This window comes from Pinus tabuliformis, chromosome J (assembly GCF_031772625.1).
Source record: "Pinus tabuliformis cultivar Carrire ecotype Pingquan chromosome J, CPIR1, whole genome shotgun sequence".
Taxonomy (NCBI): domain Eukaryota; kingdom Viridiplantae; phylum Streptophyta; class Pinopsida; order Pinales; family Pinaceae; genus Pinus; species Pinus tabuliformis.
In genome coordinates this window covers 364,362,272-364,387,442 of record NC_142295.1, presented here as the reverse complement: position 1 = coordinate 364,387,442, position 25,171 = coordinate 364,362,272, and the positions used below count along the sequence as shown (strand labels likewise).

General features: G+C 40.0%; 1 protein-coding gene across 1 annotated transcript in view; it reads right to left on the bottom strand.

Annotated features, from left to right (window-relative positions):
* Nucleotides 1-359: 359 nt before the first annotated feature.
* LOC149227249 (26S proteasome regulatory subunit 7-like) overlaps nt 360-25,171 on the bottom strand; it is a 101,152-nt gene continuing 76,340 nt past the window's right edge. Inside the window, exons 8-10 of the mRNA XM_089377728.1 lie at nt 5,486-5,667; nt 1,237-1,412; nt 360-849 (exon numbers count right to left, since the gene is read on the bottom strand). Coding sequence (XP_089233854.1) covers nt 692-849; nt 1,237-1,412; nt 5,486-5,667 — 516 coding nt within the window. The 3' untranslated portion in view covers nt 360-691. The remainder of the gene's footprint in view (nt 850-1,236; nt 1,413-5,485; nt 5,668-25,171) is intronic.

The following is a 25,171-nucleotide window of genomic DNA, read 5'->3' as shown; positions in this document are numbered from 1 at the left end:
CAAAGTCCATGGATCCTCCATTGGTGCCTCGCCCACCAGAATTATTTTCACAACTTCAATTATATTTTGATATTTGCAAAGAACCTAAATCAGTTGTAGAATAATCTAATTGGTGTTCATTGTTTGCCTCGGATGTTTGTGACAAAAACATTAAACAAGCAATTACCAAGGAAACCCAAAAGGTTCTTCTTGTCCTTTGCACAAGATGGACACAGAACCTGTTTCCTAATTTAAAGCACATCAAACCATTTAAATCCAAAAATCTGATTAGTTTTTTACCTCACATTCTAAACTGCCAATGTGCAAATCAGATAGCTGAAAACGAGACAATTAGAGAAATTAGGCACACAACCACAATGTCCAAGTTTGATGCATTGACAGGATTCCTTCATTTCTTCCAAGTAAAAGCATAGTATGTGCCAATAGCATAATAAAATCATTTCTGCCAAGATAATTTTTAATGATCCACGAAATATCCATCATGATGGAAATTGAATCCCAATCAATGATCAAAAAAAGCTTTGTAATTTTGGCCTCGGTATGATTGGTATGGTCCCAATAAATTGATAATGAATATGCAAGTCCATTTACAGAAACTTACGACAGCAACCAAGTTAAACATAGATGGTAAGGATGTTGAATGGCCATGTTCCATCATCAAATATAAGACATTAAATATTGGAGCAAAATTTTAGTTGTAAACCATGTATTTGGGTGTCGCACTAAACTTTTGATATCCTTTAATGACTTTATTCACAGCTTCAAGAAAGTCTTTCTCGGTAACAGTCTTTCTACGTGCTCGAATAGCATACATCCCAGCCTCAGTGCAGACACTCCGGATGTCAGCACCTGCAAAACATCAAAACATACCCACCAATAAATACTCGGGCTTCTTTTCATTCTTGTGGCAGAGTTCGAATGCCACATCAAGCAACATATCAGAATTGATCCAGCAGAGGTAAAATTACTATAATAAGACAAATTTGATTGTTTCACAGCTTGCATAATCAGGTTGAACTATATTTCAAAGTCCAAAAAATCTCTGAACTCTCCCACCTGAATGAAGTCTATGATAGCAATCCTCTCTAGAAATGTGCTTTCTAATAAGTTAATCTAAGAATGATGATGCAATCTTGTACCAAATGATCAGTTCACTGTGCCAGCCTATCCCATCTCAAGACTATCATGTAATACCATTATTTCAATTAAACCAAGGTATCAGTGGCATTAAGATACCTGTAGAATTGGGGCATAACCGGGAAAGCAGCTCAAAACGAATGTCTCGCTCACAATTCATGGTACGTGTATGAATCTTAAAAATCTGAGTCCTGCTTTCCAAATCCGGTAAGCCAAATTCAACCTTTCTGTCCAACCGACCAGGCCGTAATAATGCAGGATCAAGAGTGTCAGGCCTGAAAATCTCACAAAAGAAGTATATCAAGATTCCAAGATATACTTTTCAGATTTCATCCCATTACAAAGAAAAAAAACACACAACAGTTTAGATATATATTTTTGCTGTGGACTGTTCCAAGAGAAGTAAAAAAAAGAATGGGAAAGAAATATAAAAAAATAAATAAAACACAACTCAAAATTCTGAAGATTCTAGGTAACCCCAAATTGAGGAGGAGATGCAACTAATGTGTGGTGCTAAAATGATGAAAAAGAATTTCAAGCTGGCAAGATGACAATAGATAGTTTTAAGGCATTTGTGAAGCCCCATGCACTAAGGGATCTATGTCTCCATTCATTAATATTTTCTACATTGTGTAATTATAAAAGTATATCAAATTTATTTATTGGTTATCTCTAATATCTATATACAAGCTAATATTTTATGTGCATGTCAATTTTAGTCATCTATAAAAAAGGGCAAACCTGATCCATGCATATTTATTAATGCCAATCGCAAGGGAATTTTATAGTTCTTTATCACTAATGCCGCCACACTTTTTTGAACTGTTCATAAATTTTTACAAGACTTCAAAAGAAAGCATGCATGTATAATTACTAATTAAACATTTGGATACATAACAAGAGGCTCTGAGACTCTTAACGCATAGAGGAGTTTTCTGGGACAACTGCTCATCACAACATTAAAAGCTTAATTTAAAGTTTTAGCTCCATACTACATGCATGACTACAAACATCTTGATGAGATGCTGAGCCTCCATAGCTATTGTTCCTACAAGGAATCCCTAGGTCATAAACAGAATGATGCAAACATTTGTTGTTTCTGATACGAAAACCTATCTTTGATGAGATCAAAAGTTATCTGACACTGATATTTTCAAGAGCATTATCAAAATCAACTTGAGTCATGGGGCAGGAAGGAAGTAAAGGACGTGTTGTGGGTGCCAAAACTCAAGTGGAGTTTCCTCTGAGTCTCTATGATGGAGAAGCGGTTCTATGTTACATTCAAGGATGGGAAGGTACCAATCAGACGCAGGGGATCTAGCTCTAAAGAGGGATATGTTATAGGAGTTAGAGAGAGAAACATGTATAGGCTAAAGGGCCAGCCTATTTGAGCGATGGCACAAAGCAAAGTAGTGACAGAGAAGAAGGAATAGGTAGCTCTGAAGGTTAAGCAGCTCAGAGGAAGTTAGCCTTCAGGTTCAAGAGGGGAGTAGTCGATAGGTTCCTCCAAATCTATCAAGAAGGTCTCTTGGTACGAGATGATTTAAGATGATGTTTAGGAGCAGAAGGCTTCTAGGAACTAGGCCAAGTAAAGCACGACTTCGAGGATGTTTCTAGACCAGACAACAGAAAAGGCTTCTAGTTCGCATGGAGCAGTGATGGCAGCCGATACAGTTCCAGAATTGAAGTCAGTTCCAAGTGGCAAAAGTACCTCCCTCGCTAAGAGGGAGTGTTGATGTTTGTAATTTGGGCAGGTACTTCTGCACAGGCCTAAGTGTCTAGGCATACAGAAGTTGCCCAAGATCTCCTTAATGTGAGCAAATTGCTATAGTAATCCACTTTAAATCTAACTTAGGAAAAGCACATAATTATTATGTTGGCTCATTGAGCTAAAATAATCTTAAATTATTTATTTTAGTGATAATGTTTTAATCTCAGCCCTTGATTTCAAGTGAGGTGAGATCTAATCTTGGCCTTCAATCACTTTGGAGATTAGGGTTAGGGATTTAGCTCAATGTAAAATTATAAAAGAAAGGCTTGGAGAAGGGAAAACAAACACCATACAGCAACACAAGATTGAAAAAGGCATCTCAATGAGTGTGTGGGTTCCAAGGAACAGGGCAGCAAGGAGATACAGATCATCCAAGGTGGACTTGATCAGCTCGATTAGATCCAGTTGTTGTATGTATTTCCTCAGTTGGGCCATTTTCCCAGGTAGGGAGCCCAAGTAAGTTCAGAATTCTAATGAAAAACTACGATTGGATAAAATCTGTTGTCACTTATTTTGTGATTGAGATTGGTATATTTTGCTTCCGCTAAATTTATCGTGTTAGGAACCTAGTTGTGCATTTAATCAGTAGAATTGTAATCTGCTAGGAATTAGGTGTCGGGTTCCAGGTTTGCAGAGAAACTAACAACTCCAGGACTATTATGATTGGACACGCTGCATACATTTGCCAAACTATCTTGACATGTTTTCTGGCTTTACAGAAAGGCCTTTGAATTGGTGCCCATACACTTCTGGACCAAATATGTTTATAGTTTAGACCTTGTTTGATTTAGCTTTCAGGCACAAATAAACTAAGTTACCGGATCCGGCATCGAGAGGGTGCAGAATGGCAGTTCCGCGAATTTGAACCGGATCCGGATCCGGATCCACCAAAATACGGCTAAAATACGTATGTGTGCAGATTTTGTTATTTAAGAAACGCTTCATTGACGGAGGAAACAGATCCCGAGCCAAATTTGCCAAGTTGTTGGAACCGCCCAAATGGGTAACTGTTTGTCGCTTTAAGTTTACCTTTTGGGCTGACTGTTTGTCGCTTTAGGTTTAAGGTTTTTTGGTTTTAGGTTTTACTTTTAGTTTTATAGACGTGGTCCCTCCCCTTTGTCCGCACTCACACTGAATATCCCACCCAGCAATTGTTGAATATTGAATGGGCCTTGCTCCATACAGCAATAGTGAGCACAGCAACATAGCCATTGAACAAGCTGTCACTGGTCGGGACAAAGCAGTCGAGGAAGTCGTCGTCAGTCAGCCATTTCCGCCAGCCAGGAACGCTGCCATCAGTCAGTTGTTGCCCCAGCCAGGAACGCTTAGCCACCGTGCTCAGCCACCACCTCGTTGCTGCCCATTGCTGCTCAGCTGACAGGTTAAAATTTTATTTTTTCAAATGTCATATAAAATACACAACAAATGGTCCGGTTTTTTATTTTTTTTTGTTTTATTTGGAAGGTCGATTGTATGTTTTTTTGTTTTTTTTAAAGGCCCGCAAATGCCAAATGGTCGATTTTAATTTTTGTTTTTGTTTTTAAAGGCAAATGCCAAATAGTCGATTTTTTTATTTTGTTTTTAAAGGCCTGCAAAATTCAAATGCCAAATGGTATTATTGTTTATATAACAGTGAATGACATTCTATAGACTATATATATAACAGTTAACTATTTAGTATTATTTAGTCAATTTAAATTTTATAGTTATGAAATATTCAGAATTCTATTATATAGTCAATTTATAACTATTAGTAATTTACTAATTACATCAAATGCCAAATAGTATTATAATTATTATATTATATAACAACAAATGGTAGATTTATAACAATAGTATATTAGCATTCTCTTTATTTAATATTAATATATATTTTATTGTTCCCTCTTATATAATATAAAGTTATAATATATATTATATATCTTTAATAATGATTTTTTATAAAGTTATAAACTTATATAGTTAATAATTATATTTCATATTATGATATTTGTCATCTCTAGCATGTATATCATATAGATATATGTTATATAATCAATAATTATAAAGTGTCCACTGTCTAATATTTAATTAATAGCTCTAAAGTGTTTTTTAAAATTTAAAATATATATATATATATATATATATATTGTAGGTGACGTATCCTTGCCAGATCCGGATCTTGCATTTTCAAAAAACTGGCGGATCCGTATCCGTATCCATATCTGTATCCGTATCCGAAACCTGGTAACATAGCAGATAAATGGTTGATCCCGTGAAGGCAATCTCAATCCATACCTTTGGTTAAAAAAAAAATTGGTACCACATTGTGGATAGCTTCAGCCAAGAAGAAATTTGAAATTCCTTTCAATATTTTATCAAGGCAAACAATAAAAAAGAGAGAAAAATAAATCCTTTCGCAACCGACAAATGCTCATCCACAAAAAAAAAGTACAGAATAATACAAGATTTAGAGACTGAAGAAAGCATAATTTTAACCAAATGTGTTCACATAGCTCTAGGTGTTTTCAACAAGGTGCAATATGTTTAACAGCTATTAATTACCAAATACTTGACGGAAGAAAAAAAAATTAAAACCTGTTTGTAGCCATTAGAACTTTGATGTTTCCACGAGCATCAAAACCATCCAACTGGTTCACTATTTCAAGCATAGTTCTCTGTACTTCATTATCACCACCTAAACCATCATCAAAGCGAGCACCACCTATGGCATCCACTTCATCAAAAAAGACAATACAGGCTTTCTTTGACCGGGCCATCTACACAAAGCAAAGAAACAAGCATTAATCAATGTGCACTCTTATAAAGCAATGATGTACGCATCCATAAAAGGCGGGGAACAAGACAGCTGAATCAGTAATCATGGCTCAGGAGACAACACCAAAGATAAACATATTTAGCAGCAGAAGTTAAAATAATAAACAAGCATATTACAGACAGGAAAGCATTATATAAGATAAATTATCTATCCTATAATAGCTAAGAAAAGTGCATATGCATTAGATAAGCATTGGACATCACAGATCAAACCCCCTATGTTGGCATAGTTATTGTTGAGATTGTAGCTTAGAAGGTGATTCTGCATGGATCAAGCGCCATGACATGCAGCAAGTCACCTTAATTATCTCCTATGGCATTTAATTAATGAATTTCCTAAGTCAAGACTTTAGACGGCAGTTTAATTTAATTGTTGGGTACCTTTTCGTAAAAGGGAAAATAAAGTCAATGACAGATTAAGTTGTGACTGCTGATCTCAGTAAAATAAGATTTTATCTCAACCATTGAGATTAGGTATTTCACTTGAGATTATTGTTTGATCTTTTTAATAGGGGATTCAAGCCAAAGGAGAAATACAATTGTTTTGGCACAAGTTGGGATTAAATAGAGTGCAATATTTGGTAGCGAGAACGAGAAGAGGCTAGATCGAGCCAGCTAAAGCGATATCAACAGACAAGCCGAGTTACCTTGACACGTGTGGGCCAAGTTATCTTAAGTGAGTAGGATGAGTTTTCTCCTGGGCCGTGAGGCCGAGCTTTCCATGTGCACAGAAATTCCTCTGTTGGGCCACACGTGTGGGTCGTACAAGGGCCGAGTGAGAGAGAGGGCCGAGATCTTTTGTTGCGTATTTGCTGGAGAAAATTCTTGTAAGTTTACTGTAAATAAATATTTCTCCTGAAGCTAAATAAGAAGCCCAACATTTGTTGGTTTTCCCCGCGTTGGGGTTTCCACGGTATATTTGTGTTATTCTTTGTCGCATGTGATTGCATGTGATTGATTTTGAATATTTTCATTTCAATTGTTTATTTGGTTAAAAACCCAGAATATTTATTGTTACAACTTATATTAGAAAGCATTGTTTATTTCAAATCTGTTATTATTTGTTGAGACAGTGAGTTTTTAACTGGGTTTAAAGAAATTAACATGGTATGAGAGCAGTGGTCTCTGAATACAAAGCCTAGAGATTTGACACAGGTATTAGGACAAAGGCTCTGAGTTCAGTGTCTCAATCTCTTCTAGGGTTATTCTACAATGGCTACCAGTGTTCGATATGAGGACAGGGTTGAGGGTTCTCTACTTCATGTGTCATGCACTAGACCAGGACTAACAACCATAAAGTTTTAGTGAAGACCATGAGTGAGAGAAGAAAATTAGAGAATGTTTTTTAAAGGGCTGCGAGATAAGAAAAGTCAGATCGATTTGTGGAATACGTTGCTGCATGAAAAGTAGGAAGGGAAGCTACAAGGTTGAGGAATCTTCTATCAAGATTCATTGGAAAAGCTCTAAGTCCTACTATGAAAAATGAGAAGCAACATCAAGTTGTGTTAAATTTGGACAACTAGGTCCAAACTCCATGTTCTGATGCTCAGATTAAGAGGCTAATATTTTTGTTGGATTCCTCTTTTTGAGAGGTGTAAAATCCATATAAAAATAGTCTTAATCCGATGAGCAGAACTTATATTTTGAATTTATTATTCTTAATAAATTATATGTGCAAGGTCAGCCAGTTTTGTAATGTAGGCTCACATGCCCAACAGATGTGTCACACACCCTCATTGATGTATATATATACAGGAAAAGTTGGAGAGAATTTCAACAACACAACTCACATCTTCCTCTCTCATCCTAAAAGTACGAGCTACCTGGAGGACGAATTTCAGCCACACGTGGGAAGGATGAAGAGGATTTTTCTGCTGCTAGGGTTTCTGCTGCTAGGGTTTTGCAGAAGTTTGACCAGCGTTGACTTTGGTCAACGCTTGGTCCAAACAAGCTGAAAACTTGTGGGAGGTTTGATTTTTGAAGGCCGTACTACCTGGCACAAAAATCGAGGTCAAAGGGTTGACCGTTTTGCTGCTGCATTGACTTTTAGCTTGCTGCCCCTGCGTTGACTTTTCAGGACAGCGTTGACTTTTGTAGAACTGACTTGGGTTGACTCATCTACTGGTTGGAGGGTTGTTGTGACACATGCTGGGCTGGCTGACCAAAGGAGACTTTGCTGGTTGAAGCATCCTGTTGACCGCCGAAACGAACACATACATTTTTCTTGTTTCTGATTTGTCTTCTGTAAGATCTGCTTATATGTTCTATCTGCATTTTGCTTATCTACTTGTATGATTGCTGTGAGAAAAGTGAAATTGCTCTTAGCATAGAACATCTACAAAATTTTACATGGTATCGGAGCTGAGGTGAAGACAAACTCTATCTATAGCAATCATCATCGAAGGAAATGGATTCCTCTAAGCTTGAATTCAGGGAGAATGACAAGCTGACTGGAAGTGATGACTTCCATGCCTGGAAGATGTTATTAGATCTCAAATTAGAAGATCATGATCTCCTAGATCATGTGACAGGGAAGATTCAAGAACCTCCATCAAATGCCTCTGCTGCTAAACACAAGTATAAGAAGAGAATCAAAAAGGTTAAGAACACCTCTACGTTTGAAGTGTGGATCTGAGGCAAGGATGAGGAGAGTGCAGCCAAGTTTAGGAGAGGTTCTTCTCTGCGTTTTGGTGCAGATTTCTCTGTGGAGAAAGCCACAGCTAGAAGGTACCTAAAGAGCAGATGTGTGGACAGTTTGTGGCATGTCTCCCTTGCTAAACAAAAACACAGATCAGCGGTAAGGTTAAAGGGTTTTCTGTGCATAGTTACAGTATTTGGGTATTCTGTTTTGGGCCGCAGGTGATGATGTTACAGCAGCATGCGTGGAGGTTTGTTGAGAGGCCGAGAGACCTAGTAAGGGTCCTCTCGCCTAGCCGCAGCTCCTAAGGAGACACCGCAGCCCAAACTAAAGGTGTAAACCCTTGTCTAAATGTCAAACTCCTTGCTGTAGCAGATCCGAGATCTGTTGGGTGCCTTGAGGTGGTTTCTTTGGGACATACAACAGCAGATTGGAAGCCTAGAAGGATAGCAAAGGGTGACAAGGGAACACAGTGGTTGGAGGACTGTTGTGGTAGATTTTTGGAGGGTTTTTGGATGCCCTAACCAGAGATAAGAAGCTACAGCAGTAAAGCACAGAAATCATGACAAGGAGGCAACAGCAAGGTGGTTGTAGATGACTCCTTGGTAATGTTTTGATTGATAGGTCAATCAGCTTGGAGGATAGGAGCTTATAAAAGGGAGGCAGCAATAGAAGAAGGCTTTTCTGGGATAGTTATGGCTGGGAATTCTTCTAAATAGGAGACATACCTATGGTGAGCTTGCTGCAGTCCTGTAGCAGTTGTTTAGAGGTCTAATCAAGCTTAAAAAGGGTGCAGGAATAGTCATCTAGGAGAGCGAGTTCCCAGATCTGATAAAGGGAAGGAAGCTGCATCAAATTATGTAGTGGGCTGCTGTAGGTTTCAGTTGAAGCCCTAACCCGTAATCAAAGCTCAGTCCATGAACAACAGTGACAGGATGGAAAAGTATCCCAATTGGAGCATGTCTTTATTCAAGGCAGCAAAGTCAAGTTTATGGTTATACCTGATATGCTTAAGAATGCTCCTATGTTCAGGCGTCTAGATGCAAGGAAGGTGGTGACAGGGATGCCTGATTTTGGAAATAATCATAAAGGTGTATGTAAGGGCTGTGCTGTAGGAAAACATACAAGGGGACCTTTCCCCTCAAGTGTCACAAAGACATCTGAGATATTGCAACTGGTCCATTCTGATCTTTCCGGTATGTTGCCTGTAACATCCCTGGGGGGATGTTCTTACTATATGACATTTACTGATGACTTCTCTCGCAAAACCTGGATATACTTCTTGAAGAAGAAGGATGAGGCTTTCATGTGGTTCCGTACCTTCAAAGCCTTGGTGGAAAATATGACCGGAAAGAAGATCAAGATTTTGAGGACTAACAATGGCACTGAATATGAGTCAAATGAGTTCAAAGACTTTTGCAGAGAAGCTGGCATTAAGAGGGAGACTACCACTGCACTCTCTCCACGTGTTTGGGTTTTGTGGACAGAGAGATCTAGAGGAGAATCCGCAGTTCTAAAGAGCCCTTATACGCTGTCCCAAGAGGCCCTTACACGCTAAGAATAGGAGCCCTAAATCTGCAGTATATTGGGCCCTAAATCTCTGTTTTATTGGGTGCAGGTAAGGGCATTTCCAGTGAAGGAAGAGGGGACGTTTAGGTCACTCCTATGACTGTTTTGGAGTGAAAATTAACCAGCAGAAAGGCCTCAATAAAGGAGACAAAATTCTGGGTTGATTTGAATATTATGTGCGGGCTGGAAACTCTGTTTCAGCAGGCCGTGGGTACAGGAAGCCACCTGTGGTAGGCCGCAGGCCCTTACCCCACTGAAAAGGCATTGCGTGGGACTGTTTTGGGGCTAGATTGAGCCCTAATCAACAGCGTGGATGCAGAGGACTTATACAAGGGTAGCACGTAGTTTTTGAAGGCTGTTTGGTGACTTGGTTAAGGGCTGTTGCAGCATATGGATGCCCTAACCAGTCACAATTAGGAGCAGCAGCGAAAACAGATTGGAACAACAATTTATGCCTTGTGTTGGGTCAAGGAATTTGATCAGTTTTGGATCAGATGGTTGGGCAACCTGTGGGAGCAAATTTGGAGGCTTGATTGGGTGATCGTAAGCCTCAATTAGTGCAGATCTGACAGTGTTGTAGTGTTGCAACGTGATGATGCAAAGGCAGCATGGGTAGCATGCAGCGTGATGATGCATAGACAGCAAAGAAAATATGAATCTCCACTAGGAGTATATTACAATGAAAAGACCAGATCTGTCATTCTTGTTGATTTGGGGTAGCAATGTGATGCTGTATAATGAGAGCAACATTACAGTCATTGAGGTGCAGATCCATGATGATTGAGAATTGACTATGACGGTATATTTGCACCTGTGGCTCGATATACCACCATCCGATCCATCTTAGCGTTGCTGCTACGCAAGGATGGAGTCTTCATCAGATGGATGTCAAGACCGCTTTTCTGCATGGTGCAATAAAGGAAGAGGTGTATGTAGAACAACCTCTGGGATTCGAAGTTCAAGATCAAGACACTTATGTCTGCAGGTTGAAGAAAGCCCTCTATGGGTTAAAGCAAGCACCCAGAGCTTGGTATGAGAGGATGGATAGTTACTTGATGAAGCTGGGCTCCACTCGAAGCAATGCTGATCCAAACCTTTACTTTAAGGTTGTGGAAGGAAAGCCTCTCATTCTAGTGCTGTATGTGGACGACCTCTTCCTGACAGGTGGTGACCCTCTCATTCATCAATGTAAGAGGGAGCTTGCTGCTAAGTTCGAGATGAAAGACCTAGGACTGATGCACTATTTCCTAGGCCTGGAGGTCTGGCAGAGACCTGGAGAGATTTTCCTTTCTCAAGGAAAGTATATTGTGAAGCTTCTAGAAAGATTTGGGATGGTGGACTGTAAGTCCGTGTCGACACCATTGGAACTCAACTTTAAGAAGTTGAGTGGCAGCGCTGCAGGGCCTATCTTGGCAAATCCTACTGAGTATCGTCAACTCATAGGAGCTTTGATGTTCTTTGTGAACACCCGTCCGGACATATGTTTTGCAGTGAATACTTTGAGTCAACAGATGGTTGAGCCTCATCATTTTCACTGGGTTGGTGCCAAGAATCTTTTGAGATATCTTCGGGGCACGATAAACCATGGGCTGAGATACACTGCCGGGAGTGTGATACTCCGGGGATATACTGATGCCGATTGGGCTGGCAGTGTGGTGGATCGTAAGAGCACATCTGGATGCTGTTTCAATCTTGGTTCTGCTTCGATCTCATGGATGAGCAGGAAGCAGAAGTCGGTGGCTTTGAGCACCGCGGAGGCCGAATACATTGCTGCTAGTATGGCCTGTTGTGAAGCAGTTTGGTTGAGGAAGCTCTTCAGTGAGTTGTTCCAACATGTGCTAGATACCACTGTAATACTCTGTGATAATCAGAGTGGGATTCATATGACTGAGAATCCTGTGTTCCACGACCGATCCAAGCATATTGATATCAGGTACCACTTTATCCGGGATATGGTACAGCAAGGCGCCGTAAGGCTCGATCATATAGGAACTGATGAGCAGGTCGTGGATATTCTCACTAAGCCCCTGGGGAAGGTCAAGTTCCTAACCTTCCGTGAGAGTCTTGGTGTCGTGGAAAGACCCTATGATGTGGGTCTTGTTGGACGATGAGCTCTAGGAGCTCTGGGGGGCTTTGGGGATAGCTTCTCGGAGCTATAAGCACTCATAATGCTTCTGCCCCACCCTTGTGATTATTGAGCTGGTTCGCCACTCATTTAATCTGTGCCCCGTATGCATCCTACCCATTGAGTTCAGGGCTCATGGGAAGTACCTCTCATTTGGCCAATGAGGTGTGGAAAAGCTAGAGACTATTAGCAAAGACTGATGGACGCATCAGAGATTGCCGTACTCTCTATCTAGGATGGCATGGTCCAACCACTTGATCTGGGATCAAGATTTGTGAGGTCTGGGACCTCTGGACTGATTATGTCAGTCGGGGAATGATGTCTTTGTGACTGACCCACTTCTGTTCTGAAATAAAGAAGCCAGCAAAGCAAGTTTCGGTGGGATGACTCACGATGTTAATTGCACTAATAGATGGAGTTCTCCCTAGTTGAGAGGGAGTGTTAAATTTGGACAACTAGGTCCAAACTCCATGTTCTGATGCTCAGATTAAGAGGCTAATATTTTTGTTGGATTCCTCTTTCTGAGAGGTGTAAAATCCATATAAAAATAGTCTTAATCCGATGAGCAGAACTTATATTTTGAATTTATTATTCTTAATTAATTATATGTGCAAGGTCAGCCAGTTTTGTAATGTAGGCTCACATGCCCAACAGATGTGTCACACACCCTCATTGATGTATATATATACAGGAAAAGTTGGAGAGAATTTCAACAACACAACTCACATCTTCCTCTCTCATCCTAAAAGTACGAGCTACCTGGAGGACGAATTTCAGCCACACGTGGGAAGGACGAAGAGGATTTTTCTGTTGCTAGGGTTTCTGCTGCTAGGGTTTTGCAGAAGTTTGACCAGCGTTGACTTTGGTCAACGCTTGGTCCAAACAAGCTGAAAACTTGTGGGAGGTTTGATTTTTGAAGGCCGTACTACCTGGCACAAAAATCGAGGTCAAAGGGTTGACCGTTTTGCTGCTGCATTGACTTTTAGCTTGCTGCCCCTGCGTTGACTTTTCAGGACAGCGTTGACTTTTGTAGAACTGACTTGGGTTGACTCATCTACTGGTTGGAGGGTTGTTGTGACACATGCTGGGCTGGCTGACCAAAGGAGACTTTGCTAGTTGAAGCATCCTGTTGACCGCCGAAACGAACACATACATTTTTCTTGTTTCTGATTTGTCTTCTGTAAGATCTGCTTATATGTTCTATCTGCATTTTGCTTATCTACTTGTATGATTGCTGTGAGAAAAGTGAAATTGCTCTTAGCATAGAACATCTACAAAATTTTACAAGTTGTCTAGAAGACCCTGGAGGTTTGTATCTGTTTATGTACATTTGAAAGTTTGTTGCTAATTGGGGTTGTGTTTGTACAGATAAATCTCTTGGAAGTTTGATAGCAAGTCTTTACATGTTTAGAGTTGACAATCAATTTGATTGGAAAGATTTGTTTGATCAAGAAGGTTTTGTTACCGATCAGGAAGTTGAGACTTTGTGAGTGAAACATTGCCTGGGAGGACATCTGGCCAGCATTATGCGTTGATGTCTAGTTTCTGAAGTAGGGAGGGAGGCGTTGTTCATGGAGCTCTGACCTCAGATATGCACCTGGATCCCTAGGTTGATGGTTAGTAAATAAGCCTAATGGTACCTAGAAAGGCTGAAAGATTTTGTCCATCTTAGTCCCACTTCGATAGATTGCCCTAGTCAGGAATCTAGTCCATGGCATTGCAGTGCCTAAAGTTCTTCATGGTTCATGTGTTCTAAGATCTTCCTTGTACTTGCACTAATGAATACCTCCCTAGTTAAGACGGAGTGTCGAAATTTGTCACTAGGTTCGATCTTCATAAATGTATTTAAGATGTACTTATCAAAAGAATGAAGAAAATATTTTTATTATTATTATTATGACTTATAAAACCATGGGTTTCATGCTTGGGTCATCAAGTTTTAGGTCAAAGTCCCCATTGAGGACTTCTAGGATTTATTCCGAGTCATTAGAGTCATTGTACATTTAAAGAGACCCTTCTTGGGCTTTCAGATCATGTAAAAAGAATTATTTGAGTCAAAAATGAATTTAGTCTACTCCACACCAAGTCAACCTCAAGACAAGTAATTTGACCTCCCTAGAAGGCTATAAATGCAAGGATTTCGAATTCATTTGGATCATCTCATTCTCTCTCACATAGGTCGACCTCTGAAGTTGGAAGCTGGAAAAATGCAAAATTATTTAAGGGCTGGAAAAGGAGCCAGAAAGAAGTGTGAGTTTCTGGAGGAAGATAGAAGGCCTCAAAATCTAAATTTTGAAATAACTCTCACTCAATTCTGAGGTGTATCAAGGGAGATTGAAGTTCTCCAAGTTTGGTCGATGTTGTTGTTGCTACATTTGTTGGGTCGAAGTTGCTATTGATGTTGCTAGATCGAAGTTGATTTGGAAGGGTTGTCACCTACAAAAAGGATTGAGGGTTGACTTAGTGTGGAGGGAGTCTTTGTTTGGGTCTAGAGTCTTGGATTATCTCACGAAACTATTGAAGGAAGAATGGTTGACTGGTTTCCCCTAGATAGGGGTTTTTCCCTGGCTGTCTGCCTACATCTGTTGTCCTTGTGTTATTGTTTTGGTAATTGCTTGATGAACTAAAAGATAAAATAATCACAAGTAACTATCTATATAAGAAAATCTTTCTGCCTTTCTGATTTTCTAACATGGTATCAGAGCTAAGGTGAAGGAGGAAAAAGTCAGTCTTGAGTATCTACTAGAAGGGATCTAAATGATTGATTTAGGGATTATATAAGGAGCTCTTATAAGAGAAGAAGCTCACTATCTTCAAGGACAATGTCTAACACCATAAACGGAGAGAACAAATTAGAAGGAGCATCAAATTACATGTCATGGAAAAAGAGGATAGATCTAATCCTCGAAAATAATAAATTTTTGGATCTAGTTGAAGGAAAAGTAAAGAACCCTGCAGATGAATCAAGTGAAGCAAAGAAAACAAAGATTTTGGCCACAAGCCTAATAGTGGATGGAATGCATGCATTCAAGGAGGAGTCAGAATATCTTTAGTAATCAACAAGGAGAGTGAAGAAGAGAAAATCTCGAATGATTGTTCCGCTCATCACAAGAAGAAAGGAAACTTCAAGAATTCCAAAGGGCTAATGTTACAGTTATCATAAGATGGGTCACTATAAAAGGGATTATCCTAAGAATCTGGGGAATAAAAGAAGGAACAGGGATCAAGCAATCTTTGTCGAAGAAGTTTCACCAAAGAAGAACAAGATGGAAGGTTCCGAAGTCAAAGACCTATTTGTTAGGGACTCTATTAAGAGGGAGCCCTCACCACTTTCCAAAGATACGTATCTTACTCATTGTATTATCTTTTATATTTGGTTTCCCTTACTTATCTAAGGTTGTTTGCACTAAATACTAATCACATTTCTACTATTATTTTCCTTGTTTAGGAAAATTTGCTGAAGACTCAAGGAAGAAGGCCTCTCAAAAACAAAGCATTGGAATTACAAGGTTTGTTAAGAAACAAGAGGTATGTTTTGAAGTACAAGTTTTGCTCTCTCCACATTCATTCTTGCTAAACTATTACTAACATCTTTTTGTGTAGCTCTCTTGAATATTAAAGATTCTTGATTAGGAGATTCATCATTAGATAAATCCACCCTCCTCACATCTTTGATTACTTTTGTGGAACCCTAGAAAGGTTCATTCTGAAAACCCTAACTTAAGGGTATGTTGATGATGTGGAAACCCTAGCCTACTTAGGGTTATTGTTAAAGTCTGGAGAAAATGCTTGATGCTTTGATGATGTCATGTTTGGGGTTTTTGGTATGGTTATGAAAACCCTAACTTGTTAGGGTTGAATCGCAATGTCTGAAATCCCAAACCTTTGAAATATCAGTAATTTAAGGTTTGCTATGTTCTTCTATTGAAACCCTATATATTTAGGGTTTGGCAGGGTGTGTAAGCAAGACCCTTATAATGTCTTAGTCTCTTAGAAATGAAATCCTTGATATGTGTGTGTTTGTCCCATCAAACCCTAGTCCGATCAAGTTTGTTATATGTCTAACTCTTATTGATATGTGTAGTTGGGTTTGACTAACACATGTTATGATATGCTTGTGCATGATGATAGAATCCTAGATATATGAGTTGACCTAATTGTTTATGGTCATGAGCCCTAGGGTTTGGAACTAAGCCCTAGTCAAAGTTTGATCCTCTAGGATGATAGTTTTGTAAATTATAGGGTTTTGTAATTAAACCTTAGTGGAAGTCCAAATCTCTGATATGTGACGACCATGTGATAATTTGAGATTTGTGTAAGATTGTTGAAGTCTGAAGTTTTTGTTATGATTAATGTTTGATAGTTTGAGAAAAATTAGGGCTTGCATAAAACCCTAGTGGAAGCTAGTCATGTCGTTGATTAAGCTATGCTTCATTTTTAAAATCTCATGTATGGAAGGGTTTGTATGAAATCCTAGTAGGAAGTCTAACATATGAATTCTGAAAGTTGTTAGATACATTGTAGATCTATATTTGTCTGAATTGTTTCTAGGGTTTGCAATATGATATAGTAGGGTATGTCATACCTTTGAAAGAAACATTGAAACTCTAGATGTAACGAAGGTTGTTATGAAATGTTCAAAGTCTTGATGATATAGACTACGGTTTATGACAAAAACCCTAACAAGGAGTTGTCGAGTAAGTGTCTCTTGTTTGCAATTAAGTTTGGGCATCTAATATATAAAGTTCAATGCTTTCATGATTTTGATATGGTTAATATCTAAGTTGTGCAGGTACATGATCTTCAAGATGGTGAAGATGTTCATAACGAAAAGTTGATATAATAAGCATGATATGAATGACAATGATCATGATAACTTTGATGAAGCATGGAAGCCATGAAAGATTCTTCGATGTCATAGAAAAGAAGTAGAACTCCATAAGATAAGGAGGAGTCTGGATGAAATCTCCCTATATTAGGAGGGAGCTTGAATGAAAGAAATCTCCCAAGATTGAGAGGGAGCACGGATGAAAGGAATCTCCCTAGGTTAAGAGGGAACTTGAATGAAAGAAATCTCCCTAAGTTAAGAGGGAACTTGGGTATATTCCTTGTATAGGAATGATTAGATCCTCCCTGGTTAAGGAGTGATGGATATGGTTCTCTACTTCATGTGTCATGCACTAGACCAGGATTAACAACCGTAGGTTTTAGTGAAGGCCATGAGTGAGAGAAGAAAATTAGAGAATGTATTTTGAAGGGTTGCTATGATAAGAAAAGTCAGATCGATTTGTGGAATATGTTGTTGCATGAGAAGTAGGAAAGGAAGTTATACGGTTGAGGAATCTTCTGTCAAGATTCACTGGAAAAGCTCTAAGTCCTACTATGAAAAATTGTGAAGCAACATCAAGTTGTCTAGAAGACCCCGAAGGTTTGTATCTATTTACGTACATTTGAAAGTTTGTTGCTAATTGGGGTTGTGTGTGTACAGATCAATCTCTCGGAAGTTTGATAGCCTGTATTTACATGTTTAGAGTTGACGATCAACTTGATTGGATAGGGAAGGATTTGTTACCGATCGGGAAGTTGAGGCTTTGTGAGTGAAACATTGCCTAGGAGGACATCTCGTCGGCACTATGTGTTGATAAATAGTTCCTGAATTAGGGAGGGTGGTGTTGGTCATGGAGCTCTGACCTCGGATACGCACCTAAATCCCTGGGTTAATGGTTAGTAAGTAAGCCTGATGGTACCTAGAAAGGCTAAAAGCTTTAGTCCATCTTAGTCCCACTTGGATAGATTGCCCTTGTCAAGAATCTAGTCCATGGCATTGTAATGCCTAAATTGTTGGAGAGCCTTGGGTAGGGTTCCCTGGTCAGGAATCTAGCACATGGCATTGTGGTGCCTAAAGTTCTTCATGGTTCATGTGTTCTGAGATCTTCCTTGTACTTGTAATGATGAATACCTCCCTAGTTAAGAGGGAGCGTTGAAATTTGTAACTAGGTTCGATCTTCATAAATGTATTTAAGATGTACTTATCAAAAGAATGAAGAAAATATTTTTATTATTATTATTATGACTTATTAAAGCATGGGTTTCATGCTTGGGTCATGATATTTTAGGTCAAAGTCCCCATTGAGGACTTCTAGGATTTATTCCGAGTCATTAGAGTCATTGTACATTTAAAGAGACCCTTCTTGGGCTTTCGGATCATGTAAAAAGAATTATTTTTGAGTCAAAAATGAATTTAGTCTCCTCCACACCAAGTCAACCTCAAGACAAGTAATTTGACCTCCCTAGAAGGCTATAAATACAAGGAGTTTGAATTTGTTTGGATCATCTCATTCTCTCTCACATAGTTTGATCTCTGAAGCTGTAAATTAGAAAAATGAGAAATTGTTTAAGGGCTGGAAAGGGAGCTAGAAAGAAGTGCGAGTTTCTAGAGGAAGATAGAAGGCCTCAAAATCGAAATTTTGGAACAACTCACTCAATTTCGAGGTGTATCAAGGGAGTTCAAAGTTCTCCAAGTTTGGTCGAAGTTGTTGCTGCTACATCTGCTAGGTCGAAGCTACTACTGATGCTGCCAGGTCGAAGTTGCTTTGAAAGGGTTGTCATCTGCAAGAAGGATTGAGGGTTGACTTGGTGTGGAGGGAGTCTCTATCTAGGTCTAGAATCTTGGATTATCTCGAGAAACTATTGAAGGAAGAATTGTTGACTGGGTTTTCCCCTAGATAGGGGTTTTTCCCTGGTTGTCCGCCTACATATGTTGTCCTTATGTTATTGTTTTGGTAATTGCTTGATGAACTAAAAGATAAAAGAAGAACATAAAGATAAAAGAATCACAAGTAATTATCTATATAAAAAAATATTTCTGCGATTCTGATTTTCTAACACAATATGCAATAATTGATGACTTATCAAGATGTATTCAACAACAATAATCTCTAGGAACATTCACCCATTCATATATGGCCCATGCCATGATGCAACGCTACAAAAGATCAAAACTTCCACAATTTTGCATAGAAAAGTAGTAAATTTCAAACTTATATAGCGAAAATCCCAGCGTCATTTCAAGTGACAAATTAAATAACAAGAATAAGCATGAAAGAGATCACTTACATGTACAAATGAATATATCCAATCATCAAATTGTGCCAATAATGAAGCTCCAAGATCAAAAAGATAGAATCCAAACATCAAAATTCAGTCCATGAAACCAAACTCGTCCTCCAAAAAGGGAATGCGAAATTCTCAAGTAGCTACTAAATCCCAATCCAAGTGATGATGAGAAAAATGAATCACCTCTCATCTTATTTATACAATCTCTAATGAGTTTGATTTGCCTAATTGGCCTAATCAAGCCCCAAATAACAAAATATTGTGCCATAATAACATCGCTTGGTGACAAGCCCACCAAGATAGCTCAATAACATAAAAGTATTCTTCTCAAGAAGATAGAATGATCAACAAAATGAGTCGTTGGGCCTTTTGAGAAGACCTAATGAAGTCCAAAGTGTGCCATGATGTGAGAATGGACTCCAAACATAGTGGAAAGGGGTTGGCCCCTTGTCTTCCAAGCCTGTGGTGCTCCCAAGTGGGTGTGGGGGCACAAGGACATCCTCATAGGTCTCCAAGTGGATCGAAAATGCATGTAAACCATCTGTAAGGGCTAGGATGATGATATAAGCCCTCCCTTTGTCTCCTGCAGTGAACATCTGCAAGGTGTATGGTGCAAGTGTAGAGCCAGCTAGGCATGGTGAACCAAGTGCATCATCCTCATCCAAAAGGAGGAACACGAGCCATCAACGAGCAGTGTTGGGGATCCATCAAGTAATTTCTGCTATAGTGGAGGCCCATGGCTCTCAATGCTCATCCTACAAGTGTCATGTGGCTCTCTAGAATGCTAGGACCCCGTATAGGGAGACCAGGACCCAAATGGAGACCCACCTGCAATCCTGCATAAGATCTAATGCATACCCTTGCTCTCTAATACAACAAATCATTAGAATAATACAGTAAAAGAGCTTACAAGTCATGAAATCAATGGTCACTTCATGGTGGCATGCCCTTTCATAGTGGGCTTTGGCTTGTACAAGTGTCTCCAAGCTCATTAAGGGGGTTAACCAAGGACCCTGTTAGGTGCTTTCAACCTTTAAAGGGGGTGACATGTCCATGGTACACCCATCAAGTGGTAGGTGGCAAATGATATAGTAATGGAACGAAGTGGGGATCAGGGGAATGCTCCAAGCCACATGCCATGGTACAAGGGCAGCGATAATAAGGGAAGCAAGGGAAGCCCACCTCTGGGTATATGAGTGTAGGAGGGAGCAAATCGTGGCTCATGAGTTACCCCGACCTTTGTTTTTCCACCCTTCTTCATATGCCTTTTGCCTTTAATTGATTTTTCTTCATAACTTCTTGGGTCTCTAGGGGATGAGAGCATGCTGCGTAGGATATAGCAGTAGGTACCCCTTTTTAAGGTGGGGCATTTCATTGTCGACCAACGGATGGGACAATCATGGGTTCCTTAATGGAGGGGGCTCATCTAGGGCCCATAGCAACCAAGCTGATGGCCATAAAAAAAGGGGTGGAACTCATGTGTGGCTTTTGCCCACGTGCTAAATTTGTATGTCTCGGCCATCTTTTGCATTTTGTGGTACATTTGCTATTGAGAGGCCAAATTATGCTTTTTCTTTTCTTTTTAGCTGCATCAACCTCTAGGGCATCGTTCCAGGCCCAACCCAAGTTGTGGAGAAGGGAAGGGGGAGGCTAACCCTCTGTGGACCTAGAGGACACATGTGGACCTGGATAGGAAAAATGATGAATGGGGCTAGAATGAGCAAAAAGGAGTGATGTATATGGTATCGGAAAGCAGGACCACACAACCAAAATCGGGATTTCCCAAGTAGTGCCAACCCTGAAGCTAATGGTCAGTAAAGGAGATCCCACGGGACTAGGATACAAGGATAACCACCAAATCGGGCAAAGGAGACATGAGCACGAACCTAGCCCACTCTTTCCGTCGAATCCCCCCACCAATCCATGCCCAAAAGTGTCCATGATAAGGAAATTACTCAACTGTACCGATGAAAAGCCATACCTTTGGGGTCGGGACGACCACCTTCAAACATACAATCATAACAGATGGGTAAGGAACCACCTCGCTGCCTCAGGTTGTAGAAATAATGGCACATCAAGCTATATGGAGGCTGCAAGGGGTTGTCGGCTGCTAGTTGAGGACCATCTAGGAGAAAAATATTCTCCTCTGCATACTACCCACAAGTTGTGGATAATAGGCCTATACCTTGAATCTCGACCTGTTATCCCTTGATTCCTAGCCTGCTATCCCTGCACAATATTCCAGGACTAATGCCTGAAGGTTCAGCTAGAAATCGAGTTTTGGGAGCCTCCTAGAAATTGAGTTTCCCTTCTTCCAAATCTACAATCGCAACCCCCTCTCAAACTCTTCTTATCACCTCCTCTCAAATGCTCATTAGAAATGAATGAAGAATGAATTTTCCTTTGCCCTTTTTGACTTTTCATTAGAAGAGAACCCTAACCTTTGAGATCCAATCTCTGAAATTAAATTTTAACTCATTAGATCAAGGGTGGAGATCATTCCCTCTCTTGACCCCTTCTCTCATGTGGTCCCCCTCAATTAATGAGTCTCATAGTTACCTTTTTAATGTTTTGTACCATGTGCATTTTTTCTCTCATAAAGTTACTTTAAAAACATAAGTCACTTTAATATTAAAAAGTGCACTTTGTACTTTTCTCATAAAGTCACTTTATAGCACTAGTGACATTAATATATTAAAGTACATAGTACATCACCCATAAAAAGTAAATTCCCTCTACAACATGAATAAAACTCATAATGTCACGTAACGGAAAGGCATTAATGTGTCTTCCTAGGCCAAAAGGATAAATGCACTAGGAAACACCTCCTTGGTACCCTTATTTTCAACACTCCCTCTTACCAAGGAAGGTGTTTCTCACCACTCCCATCCTATCTCTGAAATATACATGCTTTCCCCTTGGCAATGACTTGGTGAGAATATTTGCTACCTGTTCATCAATGGATATATACTCAAGCTTCATAGCTCCCCTCTGAACCTAGTCTCTAATGAAGTGGTACTTGATCTCAATATGCTTTGATCGATCATGAAATACTAGATTCTCAGAGAGTTTAATACAACTCTGATTATCACAGTATATCGTAGTTGGTCTCAGCCTCTGACCAAATAACCCATGTAGCATCTTGTGAAGCCAAAGTGCCTCACAACTAGCCTAACTAGTTGTCGTATACTCTACCTTTGTGCTACTCAGTGCCACTGAACTTTGTTCCTGTTGAGCCATGACATAATTGTTGAGCCCAACGAGAAACAACACCTAGAAGTACTCTTCCTGTCACTAGCACTGCCAACCCAATCTGAGTCCATGCAACCAATCAATCTAACTCCATCACCCCTGACATAGTCCAGACCATAGTCCATTATGCCCTGTAGGTACCTCAACACATGTTTCGCAACCACCCAGTGCACTCTCCTAGGCTCCATCATAAACTGACTCAATGTGTTGACTGCAAAACATATATCTGGTCTTAGTGTTGACCAGATACATCAAAGAACCGATCAACTAACAATACAAGGTGGGGTTCACCAACTCAGAATCTGAAGCATGCAACTTCTTCCAGTTGGTGATCATAGGAGTAGCCATAGGACTGCAACCTTCCATATGGAATCTCTTTAGACTATCACCTGCATACCTGCCCTAGCCCACGAAGATATGCCCATCCTCCTGCCAAACCTCCAACCCCAAAAAGTAATGCATCAATCCCAAATCAGTCATGTCAAACTCTAAAGATAGGTCTCTTTTACAGTGTTGGATGATTTTGTCCTCTCCTGTAAAAAACAAGCCATCCACATACAGAACCAGAATGAGTGGGTCATCACCAACCATGATAAAGCATAGGTTCGAATCTGCATCACTCTTCTAGAAACCCATTTACTGCAAGTAGGCATCTATCCTCTCGTACCATGCCTTCGGTGCTTGCTTCAGTCCATATAAGGCTTTCTTTAAGCCTACACACACGAGACTCCCTCCCATGCACCTCAAAGCCCTATAGTTGTTTAATCTACACCTCCTGAATAACCCCATTGAGAAAGGCGGTCTTCACATCCATCTGGTGAATCCTCCAACCCATCTCAGTTGTTATATATATCACTGCTCTAATGGAGGTATAACGAGCAACTGGTGTGAAGGTCTCCTCATAGTCAACTCCCTCTACCTGTGAGAACCCCCACGCCACAAAACAAGCTTTGAACTTCTCCACACTGCCATCTGCAACATGTTTAATCTTGTAGAGCCACCTGGAAGTCACCATCAACTTCCCCTCAGGTCTCGGCACTATCTCCCACACATCATTCTTCATGATGGAGGCATACTCCTCCACCATGGCATCCCTCCAGATCTGCTGACTAGTAGCCTCCTCATAACTAATTGGCTTTGTCTCCACAACATCTACCACATAGCCACCCAACCTCTCTAGAGGTCTGATCTCCCTCACTAACCACTTGGGTTTCCCCACTACCTCCTGGGCTTCCTTCAAGGTCTCACAAAGATATCTTGGCTTCCTCTTCCCTATAGGAGCCTCTTTAACTGATATGGGAAAATCTTTAACTAAAGCCTCTCCTACGGACGAGGAAGGCCCTCCTGTGGTATGTGGTGAACCCGGACTATGAGATCCTGTGCCTAGTGATATTAGACTCTGTGAACCTATCACCCCAAAACTAGGTGATCCTCCTGAATTAAGTGATCCTCCTGAATTGGTGTATCACCTGAAGACCTTGATACCTGTGGTGTGGCCAACTATTGAGGAGCTTGTTGCTCTACCTGATCAACTTGATCAACCTCCTGAGACCTCAAGGCCCTTCCTCAAATCTCACATCTCCCCTCAGGACAACTTTCCTTTGTGCAAGAATATATACACGGTAGGCATTGTTGCTTCTCCTAGACTTTCGCTCTATCTCTCTCACACGTGCGAAGAAACTAAGGTTTCTGCAGCCAGAAAGAGGACGAAGTTGCAGCGCTGAATTGTTGGGGAGCAAAGTTGTTCCTAGGGAGCAGAATTGCAAGAACAAGTTGATGGATAGAGAAAAATCCTTCTCTTGACCTTGTTGACCTTAGGGAGAGTTGTTTCGCTCCAAGAAGGTCTCAGAAGAAAGATAGATTAGGGTTTCTGCAGCAGTTGCTCGAACGTATTTGCTGGAAGGACAAAGTTGTTGGGTCAAGTAGTTGGGTAGTTGTTGGCAGGTCGAAGTTGCAAGGAAGAAGCAGTTTAAGGGGAGGTCTTGGAGTTGGTCTAGGGATTGGGTCACTATATCTCATTTGAAGCAGATTCTAAGAAGAGAAGAGCATATGGGTTTTCCCCTTGGAGGGGTTTTGCCCTGGCTGAGAGCATATATCTGTGTCCTCTTTTTTTGTTATTGTTTCTTGATATTATTTGATGAAACGATATAACTAAAGAACATAAAGAAGATAACTAAGATTCACAAGCAAGTATCAAAGACTAATCCTAGTGTCTCTATGTGTGCATGTTTTTATTCTATTGTTCATTTATGTTTCGCTACATAGATGATGATGATATTGTTATTTCTACATAATTTGCATATGCTAATGAATAATGATGTAGATCTAAATAATGTTATAATGTTATGGGGTGAACGTAATGTGTTAATGAAGAAATGCAATTATCAAAGCAAATAACAATGTAGCCATATGAAAAATTAACATGGTATTAGACTGAAATCAAGTTCTTCTTCAGCCCTGGAACATAAAGAACATCAGTCACTTTTAAAGGAATAAGTGACTCCCTTTAAAAGGATACTATTCCCACTCCTGCTGCTTTGACCTTGGAGTTATCTCCAAGCACAGCCTCCAAGTCAGTATCATCCTTTGTGAGACTCATGAAGTGCTCTCTCACTCCAATCATATGGCAAGATGCTCCACTGTCTACAAACCATACATTGGAAGACGTGACATGAGTGGCAAGACCCGCCACTAAGGCAAACTCTGTTTCAAATCTCGAGGTAAGCTCATCCACCTCTGCCGAAGT